Source organism: Schistocerca serialis, chromosome 2 (genome assembly GCF_023864345.2).
Source record: "Schistocerca serialis cubense isolate TAMUIC-IGC-003099 chromosome 2, iqSchSeri2.2, whole genome shotgun sequence".
NCBI lineage: Eukaryota > Metazoa > Arthropoda > Insecta > Orthoptera > Acrididae > Schistocerca > Schistocerca serialis.
This window is the reverse complement of record NC_064639.1, coordinates 450096170-450122380: the sequence shown is the minus strand read 5'-3', so window position 1 is coordinate 450122380 and position 26211 is coordinate 450096170. Positions and strand designations below refer to the sequence as shown.

At 37.6% G+C, this 26211-nt stretch overlaps 1 protein-coding gene across 3 annotated transcripts in view; it reads left to right on the top strand.

Annotated features, from left to right (window-relative positions):
• Positions 1–26211, top strand: part of LOC126457328 (obscurin) — a 684258-nt gene that overhangs the window by 651530 nt on the left and 6517 nt on the right. For all 3 annotated transcript variants that reach the window (XM_050093526.1, XM_050093528.1, XM_050093527.1), the window contains 4 exons: positions 913–1077; positions 5324–5507; positions 7555–7843; positions 16276–16456. In XM_050093526.1, the coding sequence (XP_049949483.1) occupies positions 913–1077; positions 5324–5507; positions 7555–7843; positions 16276–16456 (819 nt within the window). The remainder of the gene's footprint in view (positions 1–912; positions 1078–5323; positions 5508–7554; positions 7844–16275; positions 16457–26211) is intronic.

Genomic DNA, 26211 nt, shown 5'->3' with positions numbered 1-26211 from the left:
TTGCTTATGGGAAATAGTTTCATATCGAAAAGTTTATGGCATGTGTTGCTTCACATAGTATATTCAATTCTTACCTTGTTCCCAAAAAGTATTTTCTTCCTTGTAAGCTCTCATGTATGTTCATAGCTTTTCATGGCTGAAATCAGTTTCCATAAAATTCTTGTAGGTTGTATTCTGTGACATTACGTAAAATGAGACTCTACCTTTCTACCACTATTGCAACTAGCCTTCATCACGATATGTAATACTACTAAAGAAATGAAACTTTCAGCTCTAATGTACTATCTTCACCTGTAACCCTATTTAATTCCTTAAAAGAAATATGGATAAGAGTAATCACATAAATGAATGTCACAAGTGGAGATGAAGCTAGCTGATTGTTTTATTGTGTCTAAGATGAGAAAGATTTTTATTGGCCCATCAAGAGCAATTGCTTTCATGATGTGTAGATGATGCCATGGAGTTTGATCACAATTAGGATGTGTCAGTGTGTTGTGTGCCTTCCATAGAAGTGTTTACAGCCACATTTGTTGGGGCAGTCTCACGAATCTAGTCTGGCCTTATGGTGGCTAAAGGTATAGTGGCTACCACTGGCAGCAAAGATGAAGGAAGCTTGTAACCATCTTTGCAGTTCATGTTTGAGGGTCACTTAACTATCTCAATCACTTCCTATATCTTTCAATCATATAATGAATTTTATTTGTGCTTCTTTTAAATGGGCAAGAGTGGCAACAGTATATCAGAGTTACTTGCCTCAGTAGTATACTTACAATAGTGGCCAAACCTGTTCATAATTTTACAATATGACACAGATAACCTATCAGAAGAATTTTATGGAAAATGTTTTGTCGTTTTTTTTATTTTCTATACACAATATGTTTTATATGTTTTCATCAGTGTATTCTTTTACAGATAATGTTGAGTGGCTGGATGTTGCAAACAACATTGATCATGAATTTTTCCTTGTGCATGACTTAAAACCAACAACAAATTATCAATTTAGGCTCTCTGCTCGAAATCGCATTGGTTGGAGTGAAAAGGGCATTCCTACAGAGCTAATTAAAACAAAGGAATCAGGTAAATGTAGTGTAAACAGTATTAGAAAAATTAAGGCAACAAATGCCGTACAAACATGTGACACTGCGTGGTTAAAAAACAATTCTCCTTTAGAGGCCACATGGTTAATAAATACAACTGCAATGTTTATCCTAAAAAAGAAGAGAATGTATCCTTTCTGCACATGTTATTGCAGTAGTTAATAAATGTCAGCGATGTTCAGAATATTATACTGAGTGTGGCCTTTACATAAAAGGGTTTTTGTTCTCTCTCTCTCTCTCTCTCTCTCTCTCTCTCTCTCTGTAATAAACTGTGCAGATAATAGTGCACCAAAATTAATCTTGTCACATTGATGTGAAACTTAATTTTGGTCAGAACAGGTGATGCAGTGATTAGTGGAGTGTGAAACTTCATGACAGATTAAAACTGTGTGCTGGATCAAGACTGAAACTCGGGACCTTTTGCCTTTCACAGGCAAGAGACCTACCATCTCGGTCTGGCACACAGTTTTAATCTGCCAGGGAAACTGCAGGAGAGCTTCTGTGAAGTTTGAAAGGTAGGAGACGAGGTACTGGTGGATGTAAAGCTGTGAGGATTGGTTGTGAGTCATGCTTGGGTAGCTCAGATGGTAGAGCACCTGCTCGCAAAAGGCAAAAGTTCCTGAGTTCGAGTCTCGGTCCGGCAAACAGTTTTAATCTGCCAGGAAGTTTCTTTACTATTGTAGTGTATTTGTATTTGCTACAGAAGCTTACAGTAGTTTACAATCATGTGAACCATTGTTTTTTATTGGAAAATGTTTATATCATCACAAAAGTTTATTTATGAACCTGAACTATCTCAAATCTCTCCAAGAATAGAATCTTCCGCATGGAATTCAAGGGCCAGAGAAGCAGATGAAGGAAGTGTGCTAGCACCATTTTTGTTTAGCACCCATACTAATTTGTCACTGCACAAGGCAGGAAATTCGAAACAGTAGAACCTTTTACACCTGCTACATATATTGTGACGAGAATCAACTCAAACTGAACCCACTAAAATGTGAGCTAATGTGTTCATTTGAGCACCTGGGAGGGCATAAAATAGTTTAAAAATCTACTTAGAAGATAACACAAGAACACTGTGCAATTCCAAAATACCTGGGGTTTACACTGGACTGTGCCTTGTGTTTTAAGCAGCATTGTCCAGATACCAATTTTAAAGTATCTGCTAAAAATAATGTTGAGTGCAAGTCAATAGAAACAAGCTGGAGAGCACAAACAGAAACTGTAAGGACTTCTTCACTAATTTTGTTCTACTCTTCAAGTGAATACAAATGCCCGGTATGGTACAGATCCCACCATACCAAAGTTGTAGGAGTGACTAATAATCAGATATGTTGCAACAGTAAAGGTTGTCTGCAGTCCACTCCTACAGGAAAGCTTCATTGTTACTCTAGACTCATACTTTCCGATATTTGATGAGAAATAGTAGCCAGTAAAAGAAGATTAAGCAATTTCAGAAGCTCATCTTCTGTTTAGCTGCTAGCAAGCACATTCACAACTGAAGTTGAGCAACAGTTTCCTCAAGACAACTGAGGAAACTTGTAGCATCACCACAGGAAATGAGACTACAAATGTAGAATGCTGAAACACAACACCTGAAAACATTAACTATATCTTAAGAAAAATGGATTGCTTGGAAGTCAGTCAACCAACTCAATTTTGGAGTAACTGGAACAGAACTAATTTCGAGAGAAGGCATTTCTGTCTAGAGATTGTGAATGTGGGGCTGAGCAGTGTTTTATATCCATGTTGTTGTTTGCTTCTGGCACAGTATGTAAATAAGAAACAGAGGTAATACTGTGTAAGAAAGAGGCACATAAATCACTTTTACTAAAATATATTACAGGTGTGAACAAAGAATATGGTTTAAATATCTAAAACTCATTAGTGTTTGCAAGATGTGTAGGATGATCTTAGAACAAATGATCATTGGTGTGCTATATGTACTGCTGCTTAACAGTGTGTTAAAAAGGGGAAACAAAGCCACAGCTGAATACTAAAGTATTCTATTAAATATAGTTACAGATGATACTTTTTTATCGAACAGCTGCCAGTTGAAAATATTTTTTGTTTTGACTTTCCTGTGCCATGAAATCCCTTATTCCTTATGACACACACTGATGTTCAAAATCACAATTTGTATTTCACATTTATTTATTGGCCCAAGACTTCTCATGCCTTGACTTTGCTTGATATCTGACAGCATTCATTATGACAACAAACCTTAAAAATGGAAAAGGTTTTTTAACTTCATTATTTCTAAATTACAACTGGGTCATAATGAAATGTTAAAGGTACTCTTCATCACCATATTGCAGTTTATATAGTGTCCTACATTAATTTGTTTCAAATAAATAAAATACAAACACACATTATTCTAAGACAAAACAAAACAGTATATGTACGGAATGGAAAATTATGTGTTGGCAGTGTAGTAAATCCCAACAGTGAGAAACAAATAACAATGTGAAATGCAAAATTCAGGCACCGAAGATAAAAATGTTGTTTGCTACTATATGTTTTGTATGAAATTAGGCATCAAAAACAGAATTGAGGCAGACAATTAGATATCATTTAGTGTTAATCATATCTGACTTTTATAATAAGCTAATACACTCATCTGAATGAAGTGTCACAATTTGCTGCTGTACCAGTGTTGACTGTACAGCAAGTCTACAAGGAACAGTTACTTTTTGCAGCCATGTAACATGGCAGGAGAAAAATGTTTGCGTAAAGATCCTAGCCAACAGGCACCAGAGACAAGTGTCATAGAGTGCCAATGACAGTCAATTTCAAACCACACAAGAATTGCTGCAGCCAGTGAATGATGGCCCATCTCATCCAGCTTCCGAGCTAACATGTGGATGAGAACTGCTTGTAATAGACCTTTGGATCTGGGAATGCTGCAAAAGGCCTTTGCTCACAGTGGCATATAAAGTGGCAGATCTTCAGTGCATCAAACAACACAAACTGGACAGTAGTTGACTGTAGGCATGTAGTGTGCAATTATATCTTCCTTTCAAATGACACAGCAAGGCATCCAGTGAACTGATGGCCCTGTGGGGTGTTTAAACTGCAATACTTGCAGAGTACAGTTCTGGCTAGAATCAGTTGTGCATGTTTTGGAGATGAGTTTTGTAACATGACATGGGCCCATTCATTCATGTTATCGTGAACGTGAACCAGGAAGTATATTTAACTATTTTTGGCAATCAGATTTTGTCCTTTATTCTGCATCTTCTTTTGGGGTATACTGTGGGAACTTCCATCTTCTAAGATGACAACAGTCATATTCACAGGGCAGCATGCATACATTCCTGATTTGATGAACACACAGGCAACATATTCCAACTTGACTGACACACTAACTTACCTGAATTTAATTCCATAGAAAATACATGGAACTATTTGGACCATCAGGTGAAATTTAGCCATCAAAACATCCCCTACTTAGCACTGCTGGATGTAGTCATCGATGGGTGGGTGCAGCTGGATTTGGTGTAAGTAAAACAGTTGTGGACTCTTTTCCTCACCAAACTGCGGCCAGTATAAAGGCCAGAGGTGACGCCTCATGGTATTAGTGTTATGTCTCCTGCAGATGACTAAATTTTTGTCTGGTATGTTTATACAAAATGACAATATTAAAGTTAGTATTTGTTAAATTGTAATGTAATTCAGTAGGTTTTTAGACAGCTCATTTGTTTCTTCGTGTTCACCATAGAGAAAAAACTGGGCAAGAAAATATTAATGCTACACTTGAGGTAATAAAAGTGATCTGTTGCATGTGAACATTATTCTAATTTCATATGTATATATTTCATAGGCGCAGAGGTGTTACATTGATCGACACCTGCACTGTCAAAGCTTCCATGTGGGAGCCACTGTAACATAGTTATTGCAAAGCTGTATATTTGAACTTTCTGCTTTAATAATCTGTCCAGGCATCAGTTAATTTTACCTATTAATTGTCAGACTTTATCAAAAAAGAGCTCTGTAACAATGATAGTTATTTTCACTAGCCAAACATTAAAGAAATTTCTATCAGTATCCCATTGTTAACACAATGGGATACTTTATTTTTCAACCATTAGCTTAGTATCTCTCACTCTCCCAGTTTATCAAGTTAGTATGATGTGGATTTAGAAATAAAAAAGGTTGTTACTGTGACTACTAATGTGATACATACTTATATTGACAACCAGTGTTAATTTCCTAATCCATTGCAGGGTCACCAAAGGTTCAAGTCACACGTGCAATGAAGCATCTTCAGCAAATCACAGAATCAGGACAGGCCATCACAATTGAAGATTCTAAGCCAAAACTTGACTACTCAATAGAAAAGAATCCTGTCGAGTGGACCACTGAGGGATCACTGACTGAGAAATACAGTTTTGTCTCAGAACTTGCCCGGTAAGAAAGCAAGGGCATGCTTTTTTTTATGTCATTTATTTCTCATCTGTGGTGAACAGAGCATGCCAGAATAGATACCTCTTGAAAAAAATCAAAACTGAGTCAGAAATTACAACTGAAAGAAAATTGATGGTTGTTAAATGATTTGATGAGTACTGGCATGTTTTCATTCTCTATAGTTTGAGTAATGTATTACGTACACACAATGTGTCATGACATGAAACACAGTCTTATTTTGCTTATTGTAGAAATCACATTATGTAACACCATAAGCTGCTGTTATTCCTTAAGTAGCTCAATAAAGAATAAATTGAAGGCTGGCTTAAGGTGCTACATAATGTCATTTCTACAAATTATAAAAGTTAGGGAGCACAGTCAACAAAAAATATTTTATTCTCTTGCTTACTTTCAAGCTACTTCTACCAACCAGATATGTGTGTGTGTGTGTGTGTGTGTGTGTGTGTGTGTGTGTGTGTGTGTTTTCTCTATTTCTTGTTTAGCAGCCTTTTTGTTGTGCCTGTCAGTGACTCAGTCTCTACTACATGGTGAGTAGCAATCTGTCCTTTCCATAATATTGTCATTATTCCATCCTGGGTTTTCCATTGCTTAATATTATGAAAAGGATAAATTGCTACCCAGCATAAAAATAACACACTGAGTTGTGCACAGGAATGATGGAAAGACTATTACACACTGAGCTTATGGCCAAATCTTTCTTCAAAAAAGAAAAATGCACACACGTTCATGCAAGCACACCTCACACACAACAACAGCCGAAACAGCCAGAGATATCAGTCCTTTGTGTGTGAGGCATGCTTGTTTGTGTCATTGTGTATGCATTTTTCTATTCTAACGAAGTCTTTGGCTGCAAGCTTATTTGTAACAGCCTTTTTAGCATCATCATGCCTGTCTGCAAGTCACCATGTCAACTTTACAGTGAATAGCTGTCTATCCTTTTCATAACATTGTTGATGTTCCAGCCTGTACATTCTGTTGTTTAAAAATAAAGTACCCTTGACAGTAGGCATTTAAATTAACTTATAAAGACAGGTATGTGGTGAATTTCGCATTATGAAACATCACAGAGAGGACATAAAAGTTAACAAATCATGAGCTTTAAAACTTGAGCTTCCATTCCAGTATTTAAGAGTAAGAAGAAAGAGTATCCAGTGTGTCATAGAATTTGAATCACATGTGATACATAACATTGTTATTATTACATTCATGATTTGCTGCTTTATTTGCAGCCTGTGCTTTGTCATATGTCTTGTTATTTTCTTGTCTCTGCAGTGTGTATGTTTCTAAAAATTTAATGTGGGCAGAAATTAATGAACCACAGTGTTTCATTCTGTACTACTTTATTCATAGTGAAGTAAATTTTTTAATGAGAATATACATATGGCTGAGTTTTTTTATAATGGTGGAGTAGATATACACGGTGATCAGAAACAGCCTGAAAAGCTTCTAAGGATGTTGCAAGATAGGTTATGCTGAGAAATGTGAAGAAAAAAATTCTGTAAGTTGCTCCATTTCCAAGTTAATTAGCACTGTAGCTAGTCAGTCAGGCTGTTGCATGCGCAAATTCAAACAGCCTGTCAAATACGCTTAGTGTCAGTGGTTTTCACAGTGTAGATGATACCACACAACACTGCTCACCCTTTTGCTTGGGTTTGTTCCTTCAGTTTGAGGAAGCCAAATGAAGAATACGTCTGGTGACACTATCTGTGTTGGACCCCTTGAATTTATGTACTCAGTGGCCCGGTTGTTAACTTCAGTGTTAATTAACTTTGAAATGGCACAGTATATTGAAATTTTTTCTTAACTATTATTTCTCAGCGCAACTTATCTTGTAGCACCCTTAAAGCTTTTCAAGCTGTTTTTGACAACACTGTATATTATGACTGGTAAGTTCTTGCTTTCATTTCTTAAAACCTAATGTGAGTTTTTAATTAATGGATATTTTATATATAGTCAGATTAGAATCTGATGATTTATTACAGAGAGAATGTTAGACAATTTCTATTTTTTGTGTTCTAAAATTTGACAGGGGGCGCTTCTCCATTGTTGTCAAGGGAATTGAGAAAAGTTCTGACAGGGTAGTTGTTGCAAAACTTTTAGAATTAAAGCCTGAGACAGAAGAGCAGGTGAACAGGGAATTTGAAGCTTTGAGATCATTGAGGCATGAACGCATTGCTTGTTTGGAAACAGCGTACAAGATCTCAGGATCTGGTGTGGCTGCACTTGTTGAAGAAAAGCTTCAGGGAGCAGATGTGTTGACATATCTCTCAAGTAAACATGAATATACTGAGCAGCAAGTTGCTACAATAATAACACAAGTAAGTTTCAGAGTGACATGAAATTGCAGTTATAGATTAGATATCAAACTAATAGTAACATTACATACTAATGTTATTACTTATGTCACTTATTACCTTTCTTGTGAAGTGTGCTATTTTGTTAAAACATTGAACATGTGCACCTCCAGGAGAACAAAAGTTATTGGATTTGTACTGTACTGGAGCTCATAAATGAACACCCTGTTTGCAGCTCTCCACGTTAGTCTATCCTGATGAAGTTCATTGCTACCTATCTATTGCAACCCGCATCCATTTGATTGTGCATTCTGTAGTCAAGCCTTGGTCTCTGTCTACAATTTTTATCCCCTTCCCACATTTACTTAAATATTCATGATGCCTCAGAATGCGTCCTGTCAACCCATACTTTCTTGTAGTCACTTTCTGCCGTAATTTATTTTTCCTCTCATTCATTGCAGTGCCCCTTCATCACTTGCCCTACCTAATCTTCAGTTTTCTTCTATTGCACCATACTTCAAAAGGTTCTCATCTGTATTGTTTATCATCCACATTTCACTTACTTATAAGGCTACTTTTGAAACAGATATCTTCATTTAAAAAATCCTAACATTAAATTTATATAAGCTGTCACCACATTTCTCTTTTCCACAAAAGATTTTCATGTTTTTACCTTGTTCACAATTTGTTGTTATTCTTTATGCTGTAGGTGAAATAAAATAAAAAAGGCATTCAGTCCTAACAGCATGCAAAATATCCAATTGCTCTTTACTCTCACTCTAAATAAGATGTAACATTTGTGAGATTACTTCCATCTTGCAATGTTACTGTACTTAAAATACTTGTTCTGTTAAATAATACCTTCAGCATTACACCAAACCACTGTAATATGCTTTAATCACAAATTTCTTGGGGCAGCATTCTCCCTGCCAATAATCTAGTTTTGAAATACCGTAATTCAGTGCTCATCTGTTCATATACGCAAGTGCAGTTGGAAGTAACTCCCATTTTGGGGAAGGGTTACAACTACTTCTAGTTCATGTGACTAAAATGTGGCAGCAATGCTTGGCATCTGTGTGTCCACTTCCATATTTCTCTTTTTTTTTTTTTTTAACAGAATGAGAGGACTGTCACACATACATGCTTTAGGTGACACCATTTCTCTTTTGGTGCTGTATTTAATATCCCCTCACATAACACTGAGATTTTTGATTAACCTATTGTCTTGTTAATTATGTTCACCCTTTCTTTCTCAGTATTGTATCCTGGTCAAAAAACAACAACACTACAATTAATACTTTTTATTTATATTGTAAATATCATTAATAACTTAATGCCTACTCATTTTTCATTTGACTTTAAGACTTAAAAGCAATTAATTTCATATAATTAACTTATTGATGAACAATTTTGTCAGTTATGATCATTTGCACATGCAAATGACTGGCAAAAAGTGTGTGTATTAAAATAGCTGTTTCTTTAGGTATTTCATACTCCCATGTAAAATTTAACAATCTTCAGACATTTTACATTTAATTGGTGTTATCATGCAAATTTCATAGAGGAGGAGGAGATTAGTGTTTAACGTCCCGTTGACATCGAGGTCATTAGAGACGGAGCGCAAGCTCGGGTGAGGGAAGGATGGGGAAGGAAATCGGCCGTGCCCTTTCAAGGGAGCCATCCCGGCATTTGCCTGAAGCGATTTAGGGAAATCACGGAAAACCCAAATCAGGATGGCCGGAGACGGGATTGAACCGTCGTCCTCCCGAATGCGAGTCCAGTGTGCTAACCACTGCGCTACCTCGCTCGGTGCAAATTTCATACACAGCTGTGTATGACTGTGACGATACCATGATAATATTAGCCTACATGGCATCATATCTAACTAAAGGTAAAATCAGATTACCATTGACATTACCAGTGATCACAGTGTCAGTGTTAGTACATTGTGTTCTACTGTTGGAAACATGTGAAAGAATGTAGTGTGACGCTACAGTCTCTTTTATATACAAATATTATGTGTTGTGTCACATTATTTAGATAAAGATATTACATTTAATAATACTGTTCAATATTTCACTTTTATGTCGTTCAGCATCAGCATTGTAGATAATTTGTTATGTGATCTAGATATCCTAACAATGTGTAAACTGTTTTATTCATCCATTTTGACAGTTCACTTCTTAACTTATTCAGAGGGCACCAGGTGTGCACTTTTATGTTACAAATGACATATTGTAACACTTGAAGATGCTACATAATTTACTCTTAGTTGTGTGGCTGGTTTCAGTCAGAGACAATTTTCCAGTAATTTTTTTAGTAACAGTAGTTACACATGCAGGGTGTCCCCCCTAAGGAGCATCAGGTACTTTTCTCTGGTGCTTCAACAGATATTTGCAAATTTGTTTTTGCGGTGTATAGATGGAGTCAGCCCAAACAATTACTGCTCATCATGTCTTTCATGTGATGCCAAGTGTCAATGCCTTATCAGTTTGCTTCCCACTACAAACAAAACTTTTTTTAAAGCAGAATTTTATCTGCCCATTTGACATAGTACTCCCAAATTAGTCTAGCATGATATTTGTTTTATTGATGTGTATTAGCAGAGGCAGTAAAACGTGAAGAATAACCTGTACTGTAGCAACGACAGCACCATCCTGGCCTGTACTGACTGGTACCACCACGCGCTGCTCAATCACTGCTGGAGTGCTGATTATTCTTCATGCTGTATTGTCCCTGTTAATACATACCGATTAAACGAATATCACACTAGATTAATTTGGGGATTCTGTTTCAAATGCACCATAAAATTCTGCTTTAAAAAAGAGGAAACAAACAAACACTTGCCAGTGACACTGAGCATCACATGAAAGATGTGACGAGCAGTATTTGTTCGAGCTAAATGCAGTTGTGCATTGCAAAATTGAAATTGCAAATATCTGCTGAAACATGAGAGAAAATGCACCTGATAGCTCATTGTGAGGACAACCAATGTGTGTATGTATTATAAAACAAATGTCAAAATATGATATTTATACATAATATTTTGTTATGCAAAGCTAGATGTTTGCCATAATACATGGGACTAAGATATTTACAATTACTGTGAATCATTGCTGGCCTTTGATACAGTTTTTTATTGAATGTCATTTCTTGTGTTTTGCTGGTGTATTACGTCCCAAGTTCAAAGTTATTAAGATTTTCTTTAATGCATTGACAATTATAAACCTGAAAGCTAAAGACTGTTGCCATATTCATTTCCTTAGAGTATTGCATATAACACACTCATGGTGTGAGTGCGGTATGCTTTCATTTCCCCTACCATCCTCTTCCTTTCATTTAGCTTTTTTATATTTTTTCATACATTGAAACACAATTTTTGATCAAGTGGAGCTTCCCCTGCAGTAGAATTACACAATCTATAAAGGAATTGAAGAAAGCAAACTATCCATGCAGGAAGAATATTTCCCTCAAAATGAGCCCTCAGTTTGTAGGATAAATCAATCACATGAGAGATTATCTAGTGCATCATTGATCAGTATAAATATTCCATCTAAGTCAGTGGTCAACATAGTACCTAAGGAGATTCACTGATTTACTGTCATGTTTGGCACTATTGTTACATTATGTTTCACCTCATGCAGAGTAATGTCTTGAGCAATTAATGTTGTTATCTTCATAAAACACTGTTTCACAGGGTAAAATAAAGGGATGCTTTCTTTCCTCTCAGTCTTAAAAATGAATAATTTTACCATGAACTTTCTTATTCATGGCTGAACTGACTTCATTCATGATCATTTATTTTCATAATTTGCCTTAAAATGTGTTGCAGCAGCAGTAGTGCTTCTTATGGGATATCCCATTACCAGAACACACTAAATATTAAAAATTTCCACGGACTTTTGTACTTCACTTGAAGGTGGGATCAGAGTACACACCTTTCAAAATATCATGGTTACAGTATGAACTGATGTAGAAAGATACAGGAAAAAAAATATTCCATTGATATCTCAACTAAACTTCCATTTGCATATACCAAATGTTGACTTCCTCAGTACCCACATGAGTTAGTTTCATTATGAAACTATATACTTATGACCATTTAATACACAACAACTGAAGTAAATAATAATTTGTGTTTTCAAGTATTATACAGTACATCCATAAATGGATGTACTTCCATAAATGCCCCCCCATGAACCATGGACCTTGCCGTTGGTGGAGAGGCTTGCGTGCCTCAGCGATACAGATGGCCGTACCGTAGGTGCAACCACAACGGAGGGGTATATGTTGAGAGGCCAGACAAACGTGTGGTTCCTGAAGAGGGGCAACAGCCTTTTCAGTAGTTGCAACGGCAACAGTCTGGATGATTGACTGATCTGGCCTTGTAACAATAACCAAAACGGCCTTGCTGTGCTGGTACTGCGAACAGCTGAAAGCAAGGGGAAACTACGGCCGTAATTTTTCCCGAGGGCATGCAGTTTTACTGTATGATTAAATGATGATGGCGTCCTCTTGGGTAAAATATTCCGGAGGTAAAATAGTCCCCCATTCGGATCTCCGGGCGGGGACTACTCAAGAGGATGTCGTTATCAGGAGAAAGAAAACTGGCGTTCTACGGATCGGAGCGTGGAATGTCAGATCCCTTAATCGGGCAGGTAGGTTAGAAAATTTAAAAAGGGAAATGGATAGGTTAAAGTTAGATATAGTGGGAATTAGTGAAGTTCGGTGGCAGGAGGAACAAGACTTCTGGTCAGGTGACTACAGGGTTATAAACACAAAATCAAATAGGGGTAATGCAGGAGTAGGTTTAATAATGAATAGGAAAATAGGAATGCGGGTAAGCTACTACAAACAGCATAGTGAACGCCTTATTGTGGCCAAGATAGATACGAAGCCCACACCTACTAGATACGAAGCCCACACCTACTACAGTAGTACAAGTTTATATGCCAACTAGCTCTGCAGATGACGAAGAAATTGAAGAAATGTATGATGAAATAAAAGAAATTATTCAGATAGTGAAGGGTGACGAAAATTTAATAGTCATGGGTGACTGGAATTCGGTAGTAGGAAAACGGAGAGAAGGAAACGTAGTAGGTGAATATGGATTGGGGCTAAGAAATGAAAGAGGAAGCTGCCTGGTAGAATTTTGCACAGAGCATAACTTAATCATAGCTAACACTTGGTTCAAGAATCATAAAAGAAGGCTGTATACATGGAAGAAGCCTGGAGATACTGACAGGTTTCAGATAGATTATATAATGGTAAGACAGAGATTTAGGAACCAGGTTTTAAATTGTAAGACATTTCCAGGGGCAGATGTGGACTCTGACCACAATCTATTGGTTATGAACTGTAGATTAAAACTGAAGAAACTGCAAAAAGGTGGGAATTTAAGGAGATGGGACCTGGATAAACTGACTAAACCAGAGGTTGTACAGAGTTTCAGGGAGAGCATAAGGGAACAATTGACAGGAATGGGGGGAAAAAATACGGTAGAAGAAGAATGGGTAGCTTTGAGGAATGAAGTAGTGAAGGCAGCAGAGGATCAAGTAGGTAAAAAGACGAGGGCTAGTAGAAATCCTTGGGTAACAGAAGAAATATTGAATTTAATTGATGAAAGGAGAAAATATAAAAATGCAGTAAATGAAGCAGGCAAAAAGGAATACAAACATCTCAAAAATGAGATCGACAGGAAGTGCAAAAAGGCTAAGCAGGGATGGCTAGAGGACAAATGTAAGGATGTAGAGGCTTACCTCACTAGGTGTAAGATAGATACTGCCTACAGGAAAATTAAAGAGACCTTTGGAGATAAGAGAACCACTTGTATGAACATCAAGAGCTCAGATGGAAACCCAGTTCTAAGCAAAGAAGGGAAAGCAGAAAGGTGGAAGGAGTATATAGAGGGTCTATACAAGGGCGATGTCCGTGAGGACAATATTATGGAAATGGAAGAGTATGTAGATGAAGATGAAATGGGAGATACGATACTGCGTGAAGAGTTTGACAGAGCACTGAAAGACCTGAGTTGAAACAAGGCCCCCGGAGTAGACAACATTCCATTGGAACTACTGACGGCCTTGGGAGAGCCAGTCCTGACAAAACTCTACCATCTGGTGAGCAAGATGTATGAAACAGGCTAAATACCCTCAGACTTCAAGAAGAATATACTAATTCCAATCCCAAAGAAAGCAGATGTTGACAGATGTGAAAATTACCGAACTATCAGTGTAATAAGTCACAGCTGCAAAATACTAACGCGAATTCTTTACAGATGAATGGAAAAACTAGTGGAAGCCAACCTCGGGGAAGATCAGTTTGGATTCCGTAGAAATGTTGGAACACGTGAGGCAATACTGACCCTACGACTTATCTTAGAAGCTAGATTAAGGAAGGGCAAACCTACATTTCTAGCATTTGTAGACTTAGAGAAAGCTTTTGACAATGTTGACTGGAATACTCTCTTTCAAATTCTGAAGGTGGCAGGGGTAAAATACAGGGAGCAAAAGGGTATTTACAATTTGTTCAGAAACCAGATGGTAGTTATAAGAGTCGAGGGACATGAAAGGGAAGCAGTGGTTGGGAAGGGAGTGAGACAGGGTTGTAGTCTCTCCCCGATGTTATTCAATCTGTATATTGAGCAAGCAGTGAAGGAAACAAAAGAAAAATTCGGTGTTGGTGTTAAAATCCATGGAGAAGAAATAAAAACTTTGAGGTTCGCCGATGACATCGTAATTCTGTCAGGGACAGCAAAGGACTTGGAAGATCAACAAAAGCAAAACGAGGATAATGGAATGTAGTCGAATTAAGTCGGGTGATGCTGAGGGAATTAGATTAGGAAATGAGACACTTAAAGTAGTAAAGGAGTTTTGCTATTTTGGGAGCAAAATAACTATGATGGTTGAAGTAGAGAGGATATAAAATGGAGACTGGCAATGGCAAGGAAAGCGTTTCTGAGGAAGAGAAATTTGTTAACATTGAGTATAGATTTAAGCGTCAGGAAGTCATTTCTGAAAGTATTTGTATGGTGTGTAGCCATGTATGGAAGTGAAACATGGATGATAAATAGTTTGGACAAGAAGAGAATAGAAGCTTTCGAAATGTGGTGCTACAGAAGAATGCTGAAGATTAGATGGGTAGATCACATAACTAATGAGGAGGTATTGAATAGGATTGGGGAGAAGAGAAGTTTGTGGCACAACTTGACCAGAAGATGGGATTGGTTGGTAGGACATGTTCTGAGGCATCAAGGGATCACCAATTTAGTACTGGAGGGCAGCGTGGAGGGTAAAAATCATAGAGGGAGACCAAGAGATGAATACACTAAGCAGATTCAGAAGGTTGTAAGGTGCAGTAGGTACTGGGAGATGAAGAAGCTTGCACGGGATGGAGTAGCATGGAGAGCTGCATCAAACCAGTCTCAGGACTGAAGACCACAACAACAACAACATCCATAAATGCCATCAGGTATATATTCTGCATTTCTTTATTTAATTACAGATAACTTTCTAAATATATAGGACAAGGTTCCTTAAATAGTGCTTAGCTGATGTATGTAATAATGTTTTGATCTTTATATGAACTTAAGCATCTTCTCTGAATTCACTTGATAATTTATTTCTTCTAAGCAATTTAAAACTGAAGGGAGATGGGATTGTAATCTCTCATCGACAGGGTGGTGATTAAAGAGGGAGCACAGGCTCTAGATTGCTAAAGGATGGGGAAGGAATTAGCTGTGCCCTTTTCAAAGGATCCATCCTGGAATTTGCCTGGAACAATTCAGGGAAATCAAGGAAAACATACATCTGGATGGCCAGTCAGGGATTTGAACCAATCATCCTCTCTAATGCAAATCCAGTGTGCTAACCATTGTGTCACCTCACTCAGTATCAGTGAATTTGTCACTGGATCTTATTGCAGATGAGTGAGCGCTATAATATACCACCCAAATCCCCATCCATACAAAATACTTTATCATTCACAACATATAACCCAAGATAGTTCTGTTAGTTGTGTGCCAGTAAACCCCCAAATCCTTGAAACAGCTTCGAACTTGTGATCACTTTACAAATTAGTTAATCTGATTACTACCTTGATGACATTCATAGTCACTTCTTTGCCATAAAATTTAAATTTCCATGTTATTAATTATGATATTTATTAAAGTATTATACACTTGTTCAGCACTGCTTCTTACGTAATATATGAGATATTATTTCATTAGGGGCATCTCACATTCAAATGTGGAAGGTAGACCAGCAGTGTCTGAATGACAGTATTTGAGTAGAACCCAATATGCAACTTTTGTGTGTACTGTCATTTATATATACACTGTACATTTTTAACTTTATGCGTGGTAGAGGACTGATCTTCCATGGACTTGCAAACTGATTATAACGATTTTTAAGTAATTTGTCCAGTGTCTTAACACTGCTGAATTTTTTTGTGACCAGGTGTTGGATGGACTTCAGTATCTCCATTGGAGAGGATACTGTCATCTTGATCTCCAGCCTGACAATATAGTCATGGCTTCTGTAAGAAGTGTACAGGTGAAGCTGGTTGACCTTGGATCAGCTCAGAGAGTCAGTAAATTGGGAACTGTTATTCAAAGAGTTGGTGAGACAGAATATACAGGTAAATGTTTGAATTCAGTGCCACATATTAACAAAGTTGTTTGTACTATTATCTGTTTCCAACTGTTCTTAACTTTACAGTTAAAAGGAATATATGAATTAAATTTATTAATTGTTCTAGTGCACCAGGCAATGGTTTGCAGTTGTTAAATATGTGTAGGAACTGGATATACATTCTACTCGCCTTCTCCCGCTTCTCACTGTCCATCTCCTCCTCCCCTCTCTCTCTGTCCATCATCTCCTCCCTCCCTCTCTTTGTGCATATCCTCCTCCCTCCTCTCTCTCTCAACCTCCTCTTCCCCCTCTCTCTATCTATCTCCTCTGTATGTCCATTTGCCCCCACCCCCTGCCTATTTGTCACAAACCATCACTTTGATCTTGATTGTGCCTTGTTATTGCCAACAAAACTTCAGTTGGGAATTGAAGCAGCTTAAAATGAATAGGTAAATCAGTTGGGATCATTTGTATGCAGGGTGTGAGAGAACTCCCCTGCAGCTGGATCTGTGAGGGTAGTAGCTTAGTGACGGTATTTCATATAATTTTAATCTGTGAACAGGTAGAATTACAAAGTTTCAGTCAATTCAGATCCTGTACTAGTATTCTAATCATATGCTGAGAAGCCATAAATAAAACATTCGTGTTTCCTGTGAAACCCAATTGCAAGGGGGGAAAAAAAACAGCACATTTTTACGGCACAGCATTTTCTTTTTCTCGATTGGTTTTAACACAAAATTTGTACATTGTTGCTTAAAAAATATATAGCCAATGTCAGTCTGAATTTTTATTATAATATCAGGCAAAAATTTTAATTAATTTGCTCAAGAACTTTTTTTTTGCTAAAATTTTTCCTGTTGTATTTGGTGTACATAGTCATATATTATTTATATTAAAAGTATACAGGCTATGTCCTCCCAAATGTTTATTAGTGTACTGTGTAAGAATTTGAAGTAAATCAGTCAAGACATTTTCAAGATTTTTGCTAACAATATTTCCTGAAACTTCCTGGCAGATTAAAACTGTGTGCCGGACCGTGACTTGAACTCGGGACCTTTGCCTTTCGCGGGCAAGTGCTCTACCAACTGAGCTACCCAAGCACGACTCACACCCCATCCTCACAGCTTTACTTCTGCCAGTACCTCATCTCAGCACACAGTTTTAATCTGCCAGGAACTTTCATATCAGTGCACACTCCGCTGCAGAGTGAAAATCTCATTCTGGAAACAATATTTCCTCTTTACATATTATGAAAAGCACTCCTGTAGGTCTATAACAACACATGCAAATCTCAATGCAAAGTTGTATCAACATTTCAAAACAATTGGCGAAGTACATTTGGAGATTTGAGACCCTGAACAAATCAACATTTACATGTTTATTTATACAGATTTGCTCCAAAAAACGTGTGAAAAAGGTCATAACTTATCAGCTATGGCTCATAAAAAGCATTCTTTTATTTTACAGGCAGAACTAGCTGTTGATTTATTAGGTGCAGAAGCTAGAGGGGATGTTATTGTTGTGGCCTTCATTTCAAAGACTGATTTGATGCAGCTTTTCACACTCATCTATCCTGAGCAAGTCTCTTCACCTGTGCATAACTGCTGCAACTTAACTTCCATCTGTTTGAACATTTTTACTGTAGTGAAGCTTTGCTCCCCCCTAAAATTTTTATTCCCCCCACTTCCTCCATTAGTAAATTAATGATCAGTCCAGCCTTTGGTGTAGTGATCATTTGTAAATGTACCGAGAGAATGGGAATACTGTAGTTATCCTTTGGTACATGCAAAATTTATATGTTACAGACCTCCTCCAGCCCAAGCAAATTAAGCAGATTGGTTGGTTGTTTCACATTAAGTGTGGTCTAAGGCTTATGAAAGCACCATTTCTTCATGAGTGGTTCTTGGAAAAGCCGTGAAAACCACTTCTGTAATTTCTATTCATGGTAAAACATCTAAATGTTTACTGTTTGTTCTTAAGATGATTATCCAAGGGAAGTTTGAAAATGTTTTCAATAACATTATCCATTACTGAGATCTAGAGATTCAAACTTACTGTACTTATGCATGTAAAATATGCATTTAATATCCCCTCTGAGGCATACATGCAGTTTTAACTCTCATAATGAACACATGGCAAGGTTTCTGGGGTCATCACAAGGGTTCTGAGATCTTCAAACTATGTTCTTTATCACCATTTTCCTACCAATAAAACTTTATGGGGTACTCTCTCTGCAGTGGGCACTTTGCGTCTATCAGACCATCTTGACGATGCCACCTGGCAGTATAAGCATGTTATTTTGTCATAAGAAATTATTTGTACTTTTAAATCATATATCATATTTTTTGATTAACTGTAGGTGCAACCCAAAAATGCTATGCATATTTATGTAAAATAGTGTGAAGAGAATTAGTATTGGATGAGAGATGATTTTGTGTAAAAGCATGAGTGTCAAAGTATACAAATAAGTTGTCAGAACTTTATTGACCTACAGAATTCATTTTATGTAAGTAGTACATCCATCTATAACAGGGAAAACAAGGAAACCAGCTGAAAAACGCTCCTGTTGAAGCACAAAAAAGGCAAATATGCTCCTCGTTAAAAGACTCTGACAGAAAATGGGAGTACCTGCTGCCTCAGTCCTTATTCTGCCTTTCTTGCCAAATATTTTAGTGTGCAAACATATATGCACTATTTTGTGTTGAAAGGGAGGAGCAGAGAGACAGTGGTGCTGGAACAGAGGGGAGACAGTGCCAGTGGGAGAAAAGAAGAGAGAGAAGACACTGGAAATGAAAAAGAGAGATGTGTAGAGGCTGTACATTGCCTTTGGGGGTCTGGATCCCAGCAACCCACACCCACCACTCTCCATGCCCCTGGCCAGCAAAGTACAACATAAAAAATTTTGTCCACTTTCCTCCATTCTCTATACCTAAGTTTATCAGCCTGAGGGTCAAAATCTGAAACAAACCATCTCCAAGTACATGTAGGGAGAGAAAACAATGAAGGTTGAAAAGAAAGACAGCAGACTGTAAGTGAGAAAGAAAGAGACAGTGGCAATGGGAAAGAATGAGATGAAGACAAAGACAATGGCAGTGAGACAGGGAGACAGTGGAAGTGGCAGAGAAGGAGACAGTGGTATGGAAGAGGGAGAGAAAGGAATGAAGATGGTGACAGTAGGAGAAACAGACAGGAGAAGGTGCCAATTGAAGAAAAAGGAGGCAGGACAACAATACAACAACCACAGACTACAAAAACAAAACAGTTCAAAAAATGATATTAAGATAATTATCTCCTTAACAAGAAACACCCTAACTCTCAACTCGTTCTGCTTGTTCATGTATTTGAAGGTTCACAACATGGATATAAAATCAACATATGTAAGGGAGACTTTGTACCCTCACATATGCAGGCAGCCCCTTATAAATGAACAAGCAGGAAAGGAAGTAAAGAAAAAAAACAAACAAACATATATAAAAGAGAATACTTTTACAATATTGTAAAACAATAAATCAAGTTATGAACACCATAGATTCTTCTTTAACTACTTTTCAGTTTGTCTTCAAAGACAATAAGTCAACCTTTTATTTATGTGTTTTACTTTTTTATGCCTTAAAGGAGTAAAAAACTGCTGCAGTTGCGGTCTGAAATGTTTTTACATTTACAATGTAAGTTGATCAATCAGTATATCACTTAAAATAGTTGCATAGTACAGCAGTCATGACAATTACCATTAATAAACCCATTAAACAAATGTCAGAACCCAAGGACCTCAGTTTGTATTTGTATGCAAAGACTCATTTACATAACACTTTTTGGGGTGTCATTATGAAGCTTAGTTTCCATTATAAGATCTACTATAATCCCAACCAAAACCAAATAAAGTGTCATGTACAAAAGGGAACAATGTGTCATAAACAGTTTAAGTTATGTGAATATTAATTTCTCATAATCCATTCCTGATAAACTTCTCTACATCAGGTATAATAATTAATACAGTTGATAGATAAAAAATCTACTCACCAAGCAGCAGCAGAACACACACAAATAGGAAGTTATAATTGGGCAAGCTTTTGGAGCCTGTGGCTCTCTTCTTCAGGCAGAAGGGTTGAATGGGAACAAAGAGGGATGAAGGAAAACGGTTGGAGAGGTCTAGGAAAAGGGGTAGATTTCAGGAAAGTCATCCAGAACTGCAGGTCAGGGGAGACATGCCAGACAGGATGAGAAGGAAAGATAATATAATATTTAGTGGCTTGTAACATGATTATAAGTGGAGGAACTGAGGAAAGGTTTAAGTTCTGCTCAATCATAATGCAGTCAGTATTAATACTAATGTAGACATTCTACATCTTTTTCATTATAATGTACACCTTTGGCATACCTATTGCATTATCAAGAACAGACTCCTTATCTTGGAGCTGCTACTTAACTCACTCTTTACGTGCAGCAATATCAAATACCTTTATCAGTGTGGAAACACTTATGGGGAACAAAAAAATTTTTGTTTTTCTTGAAGGGTTCACTGCCCAACTTAATATCTTATGTTGAATTCAACCCCAACATTCTCAACATCACCAGTTCAATCCTAACATTCTCAACATCACCACTCACGATGTAATCACCTTCTTCTTACTGCCCCTCAATGAGGGCACTTGAAACAATATACATCATTTTATTAAAACCATAGTAGTGTTAGCATACATTAGCCTTACCTCTTACCCCCAATATTATAAACGGTGGTTTACCATCATTACATCAATCATGCTGAGCACTAACTGCAAACTGTTTCTGAATTATTTAATTTATTAGTAACTGCCTAATAAGCTTCTTACACTCAACAATTTTGGAAAAAAATTGACTGTTACTTAATCGCTCTTTAATTTCTATGGATGATAATAAATCCTGGGTATTATACATGCCCCTTTCTTTGCCAGTTGTTGACTCAGTTAGTATTACTGCCTTTGCATGTGGAATCCTGGTTATCATGAATGGCCCCTCATACAGTGGGTACAACTTGCTTGTTGTCTTTCCACACTTTTCATTTCTCTTGTGACTTTTGAACAAGACTACATCTCCCACTCTGTATAATATAGGGGTGCCTTTTTCCCATCTTTTTTTCTGTTTTTCTGATTCCCTAGTCATCTCTTCTTTAATATTCCTTGTTGATGTTGGCTGGAGGGCAGAATTTTCTTCTGGCCACTTAACCCACAAAATTAAAGTATAGTTTACATTCTGTTATGCAAAAAACTCTGAAGTTATATAAATTGGCTCCCGCTATCCATTAACTGGTTCTTAGGTCTACCAACCTGTTTAAAACAGTGACCTTATAATTTCAAACAACAGAAAACCCTGGATAGAATGTAACAATATTATGAAAAGGGAAGTTGTTACTTACCATATAGCAGAGATGCTGAGTCACACAACAAAGAGACTGTCACAAATAAGCTTTTGGCCAATATGGCCTTTGTCAAAAATAGGCAGTCACTGGCAACTGAAGCCACACTCAGTGCAGCCAAAAGCTTATTTGTGACAGTCTTTTTGTTGTGTCTATCTGTGACTCAACATCTCTGCTATATGGTGAGTAGCAACTTTCCTTTTCATAATATTGATCTCATAATTTATTTACTATGCTATTGGTTGTAGCTTTTCTTAGAGGGTATAACTTTACCAACTTTGACTAATATTCTAAAATGACCAAGATGTATCCAGTTCCTCCCTGGCTTTTAGGCATTGAGCTAAAGAAATCCGATGCCACTAATTCCCTAATTTCTCCTGGAATAATTGGATACAGTCAAGTATGTACTCCTGAAGTATTTATTTTTACCTTTTGGCATATCTCACAGGAGCATAATATTTTCTTTAGCTGTCAATTCATGTTTTCAAAGTGGTAGTACTGTTTCATATGCAAGATAAATTTCTTTGGTTCAAAGTGTGCATGATCTAAGTGTACATACCACATAAGTGATTCTGTGCTGTCTTTTAGGGATGCATAGTAACCATTTACCTGTTTTGTTGTTCTCATGAAACAAAATTGCTTTGTGTATCTTCCAGTTTTCAACCTCATCTGATTTGTTTTATTGTATACTTCAAACCTGTGTATTTAAACAACTATCTTGCTGCTGTAGAGTTGTTAATGTATGACAGAGCGTTTCAGGATCTTTTTCATATTTATTAACTGTCAAGAAATATATAGCAAATGTTCCTCTGTCCTTTACATCCTGGTTTGATTGTAAGCCAATAGGTAATCTTGATACGGCATCTGGTACAAAGTCGTGTCATGATTGCCACAGTCAAGGGTCTTCAACTGCCTTCCATCTTTAGTGGATCAACATTGACTAACCCTTGACAAAATCCTTTTTTATTTTGTATAACACTACTTCACCATTCCTCAAATACAGAATAACAATTTATTATTTCTTTACAAATGTGGATAAATACAGACAAGCAAGACTGACCAGTCTTGTTCTCAAACCAGAAACAATTGAATTTTTCATTGACTTTCTTGTCAGCTCTACATTCTGGTCTTCAGTATTCCTTTGGAGCTGCACACAGCCTGGGGTCTCTTTGCTGCTAATAATGATGACATCACAGGCAGCCTGACTGCTCTTGGTGCTACATGTAGCTCAAAAGGAATACTTCAGACAAGAATACAACAATCACAGACTACAAAAATGAAACAATTAAAAAAATAAAGTATAGATAGTTATCTCCTTAGCAAGAAATATTCTAACTCTCAACTCGTTCTGCTTGTTCATTTATTTGAAGCTGCACAACATGGATATAAAATCGACATATGTAAGGGAAACATGGTACCCTTATGAAGGTGGTCCCACAAGTACCCGACCTGACCAAGAGATGGCAGTTGTTGTTGAAATATCACTGAATTAGAAAGTATATTACCTATGAAGCATATGTTTCAAGTTTGAAGCTGCCACATTGTTTAGTATTTGTTTGGCAGCCATCAATAGTGAACTTGTGCAAATGGTCCTTCATTGACAACAGTAAAATATTGGGTAGCTGAGTTTAAATGAGGCTGTACGAGCTGCCAAGACGAGCATCGCAGTGGTCAACCAAATGAGGTGATGACTCCAGAAATGGTGAAGAAAATCCACAAAGCGATACTGTATAATAGTCGACTGAAAGTGCGTGAGCCAGAAGACATAGTACCCATTTCAAAAAGTGTGGTACATTGCATATTATCTGAAAATTTGGACATGGGAAAACTGTGTGCAGGGTTTGTGCTGTGTTTCCTCGCATTCAAGCAAAACCAGTGTCATGAAGGTGTTTCAATTGAGAGTTTAGCGAAGTTTTGCAGCAACAAAGCTGATTGTTTGTGCCATTTCATAACCATGGATGAAACATGGGTCCACCACTTCACTCCTGAGACAAAAGAACAGTCAAAACAATGAAAACAAATTATAGAAACGACTCCACATAAGGTGAAGATCGTTTCATCTGCAAATAACACCGTGTTGTCGGTTTTTTTGGATGCACGTGGGATAATTTTCATTGAGTACCTTGAAAAAGAAAAAACTAACAACGGCAAGTATTATGTGAACCTATTGCAATGTTTGGGTGGAGAAATCAAGCAAAAACTGCCACATTTGGCCAAGAAGAATGTGTTGTTTTTCAGGACAATGCATTTTAATGAATTAAAGTTTGCATTGCTACCTCATGCACCCTATTCACCAGACTTAGCCCCCTCGGATTATTTTCTGTTCCCAAACTTGAAAACAATGGCTCAGTGGTCGAAGATTTTCAACAAATGGAGATGTGATGTCGACAGTTAATGGCCATTTTGAGGAGTTCGACAGTTCTTATTATAAAAAGGATATTGAACTTATTGAACATCGATGGGAAAAGTGTACAGATCTGAAAGAAGATTATGATGATAAATAAATACTTTTTTTGGGGTAGCAGGGGGGGAGGGGTCTAGTACTTATGGGACCACCCTCGTACAACACCAAAATTGGAGGGCGGATGTTCCTTGCAGGTGGTCCTTTAGGTGTGTCATTATTTTGACCTGTTGCCAACTCATTGAAATCTGTTGTTTGCGATATGCTGCAACTCTGGACAGTTTTGACACCAGTGATGTGCCATATGTCAGTTATGAACTAGGCAGTGAATTTCTGATGGTTTGGGTGAAGTGGCATATAGTTGCTCCAGAGAAGTGAAAATGTGAGCAACTGGCAGCATTGCTTGGTATATACGCTGAAGACATGGCTTTCGACCATAAATCTGAAGTATAGGCAGCAAGAAGCTCTGTATAGATTGGGGGCCAAGAGCATTGTTTTTTCTGTCAGATTTGTGGAGAACAATCCCAAGCTTCCCAGGCTCCATTGATATGTTGTATAGAATCACACCCACAGATTAGGACTGAGCCATCTGAAAATATTATTGAAGTGGCTTCAGCAACAGGATGTGCAAGCAGTGCAACCAGCACGAGGCTCACCTGAAATGTTTGGAACACCTCCTTTAGGTCATTAGTCTGTGTGGGAAATGTGGAACCACACACTGTGTGGTCAGCTAGGAATACATGAAGTGGCACTTGGACCTCAGCAGAAGGTGTAAAACAGAAATAGAAGTTTATCATGCCTAGTTATCAAAACATTTCTTGCACTGTTATCAGCACTGGATACTCTCTCAGGGTGGCAATCTGCTCTGTGCGGGTGTACATTGGCCACTGATATCTTGAATCTGATGAATATTACTTCCATTGTGCTGATAACACAATTGCCATGTTTCAGTAGTAATCTGTAGTCAGCAAAGTGGTGAAAAACTTCTTGTGGATGACGTTCATGTTTATTGTGTGAAGATGCCACCAGCACATCATTAATGTAGGTGAAACAGAAGTCTAGGCCACTTAGCACGTCATCGATAAGTCTTTGGACAATGTGTTCAGTGTTGTGCAGCTCATACAACATTTAGTGGGTTTCAAATAGGTCAAACTGCATAGTGATAAATGTTTTGTATATTAATGAGATCTTCTAGGGTTATCAGCTGAACCATGGCATCATGTTGTGGCAATGTTTCCATGAGTTTCCTATTCATCATCTGCAGACAAAGTGTGAGGTTCATAACCATTTCATTGCTATATAGCCACTGGACCACAAACTCCTGTACTTAAATGCCCACCGGGTAGGCCAGTTACATGCCTCTGGAAGAAATGTTGCAGCCAGTGATGCCCCCCACCCCACCCAGCACATTTGAGGGGAGTCCAGGTGTTGAGTCCTGTTGCTCTCAGTCTACACCACCTACTGCCTCTGCTGCTTTCATGTCACAGTCTTCCTAATGCATTTTTGGTAATACCACATCCCATGCAGAGCTCAGTTTGAAACCATTGTCCTAGTTCACAAGATCGTCATATAATCTTATTTCTACAGCCTCTTTGATGATCAAATCTCAGAACCTATTGGTGTGTCATAGCACCTTATCTATTAAAAAAACAAACATGTCTCCTTCATTGATACTATGCTCTGACACTGCAGACTTGTAAGTTGGGCTGAGGTGAATGCTCAGACCCAAGCATATGCTTTATTTTAATCATTGAATGGAAGAGGGTTTTTGTGTTGCATTTATCCATTATCTGTGCAATCTTGGCTGTGGGCAGTCCTATGTAGGAAGAAATTTCAAGTGCTTGGTTTCTGCTTCTGTATTTGAACAGACGAAGGTGCTGCACTCCAACAATGGGTTCTGGGATTCAGTCATCAAAGAGGTAGTGGAAATAAGAGTGTATGACAATCTCGTCAACTGGGACAGCGGATT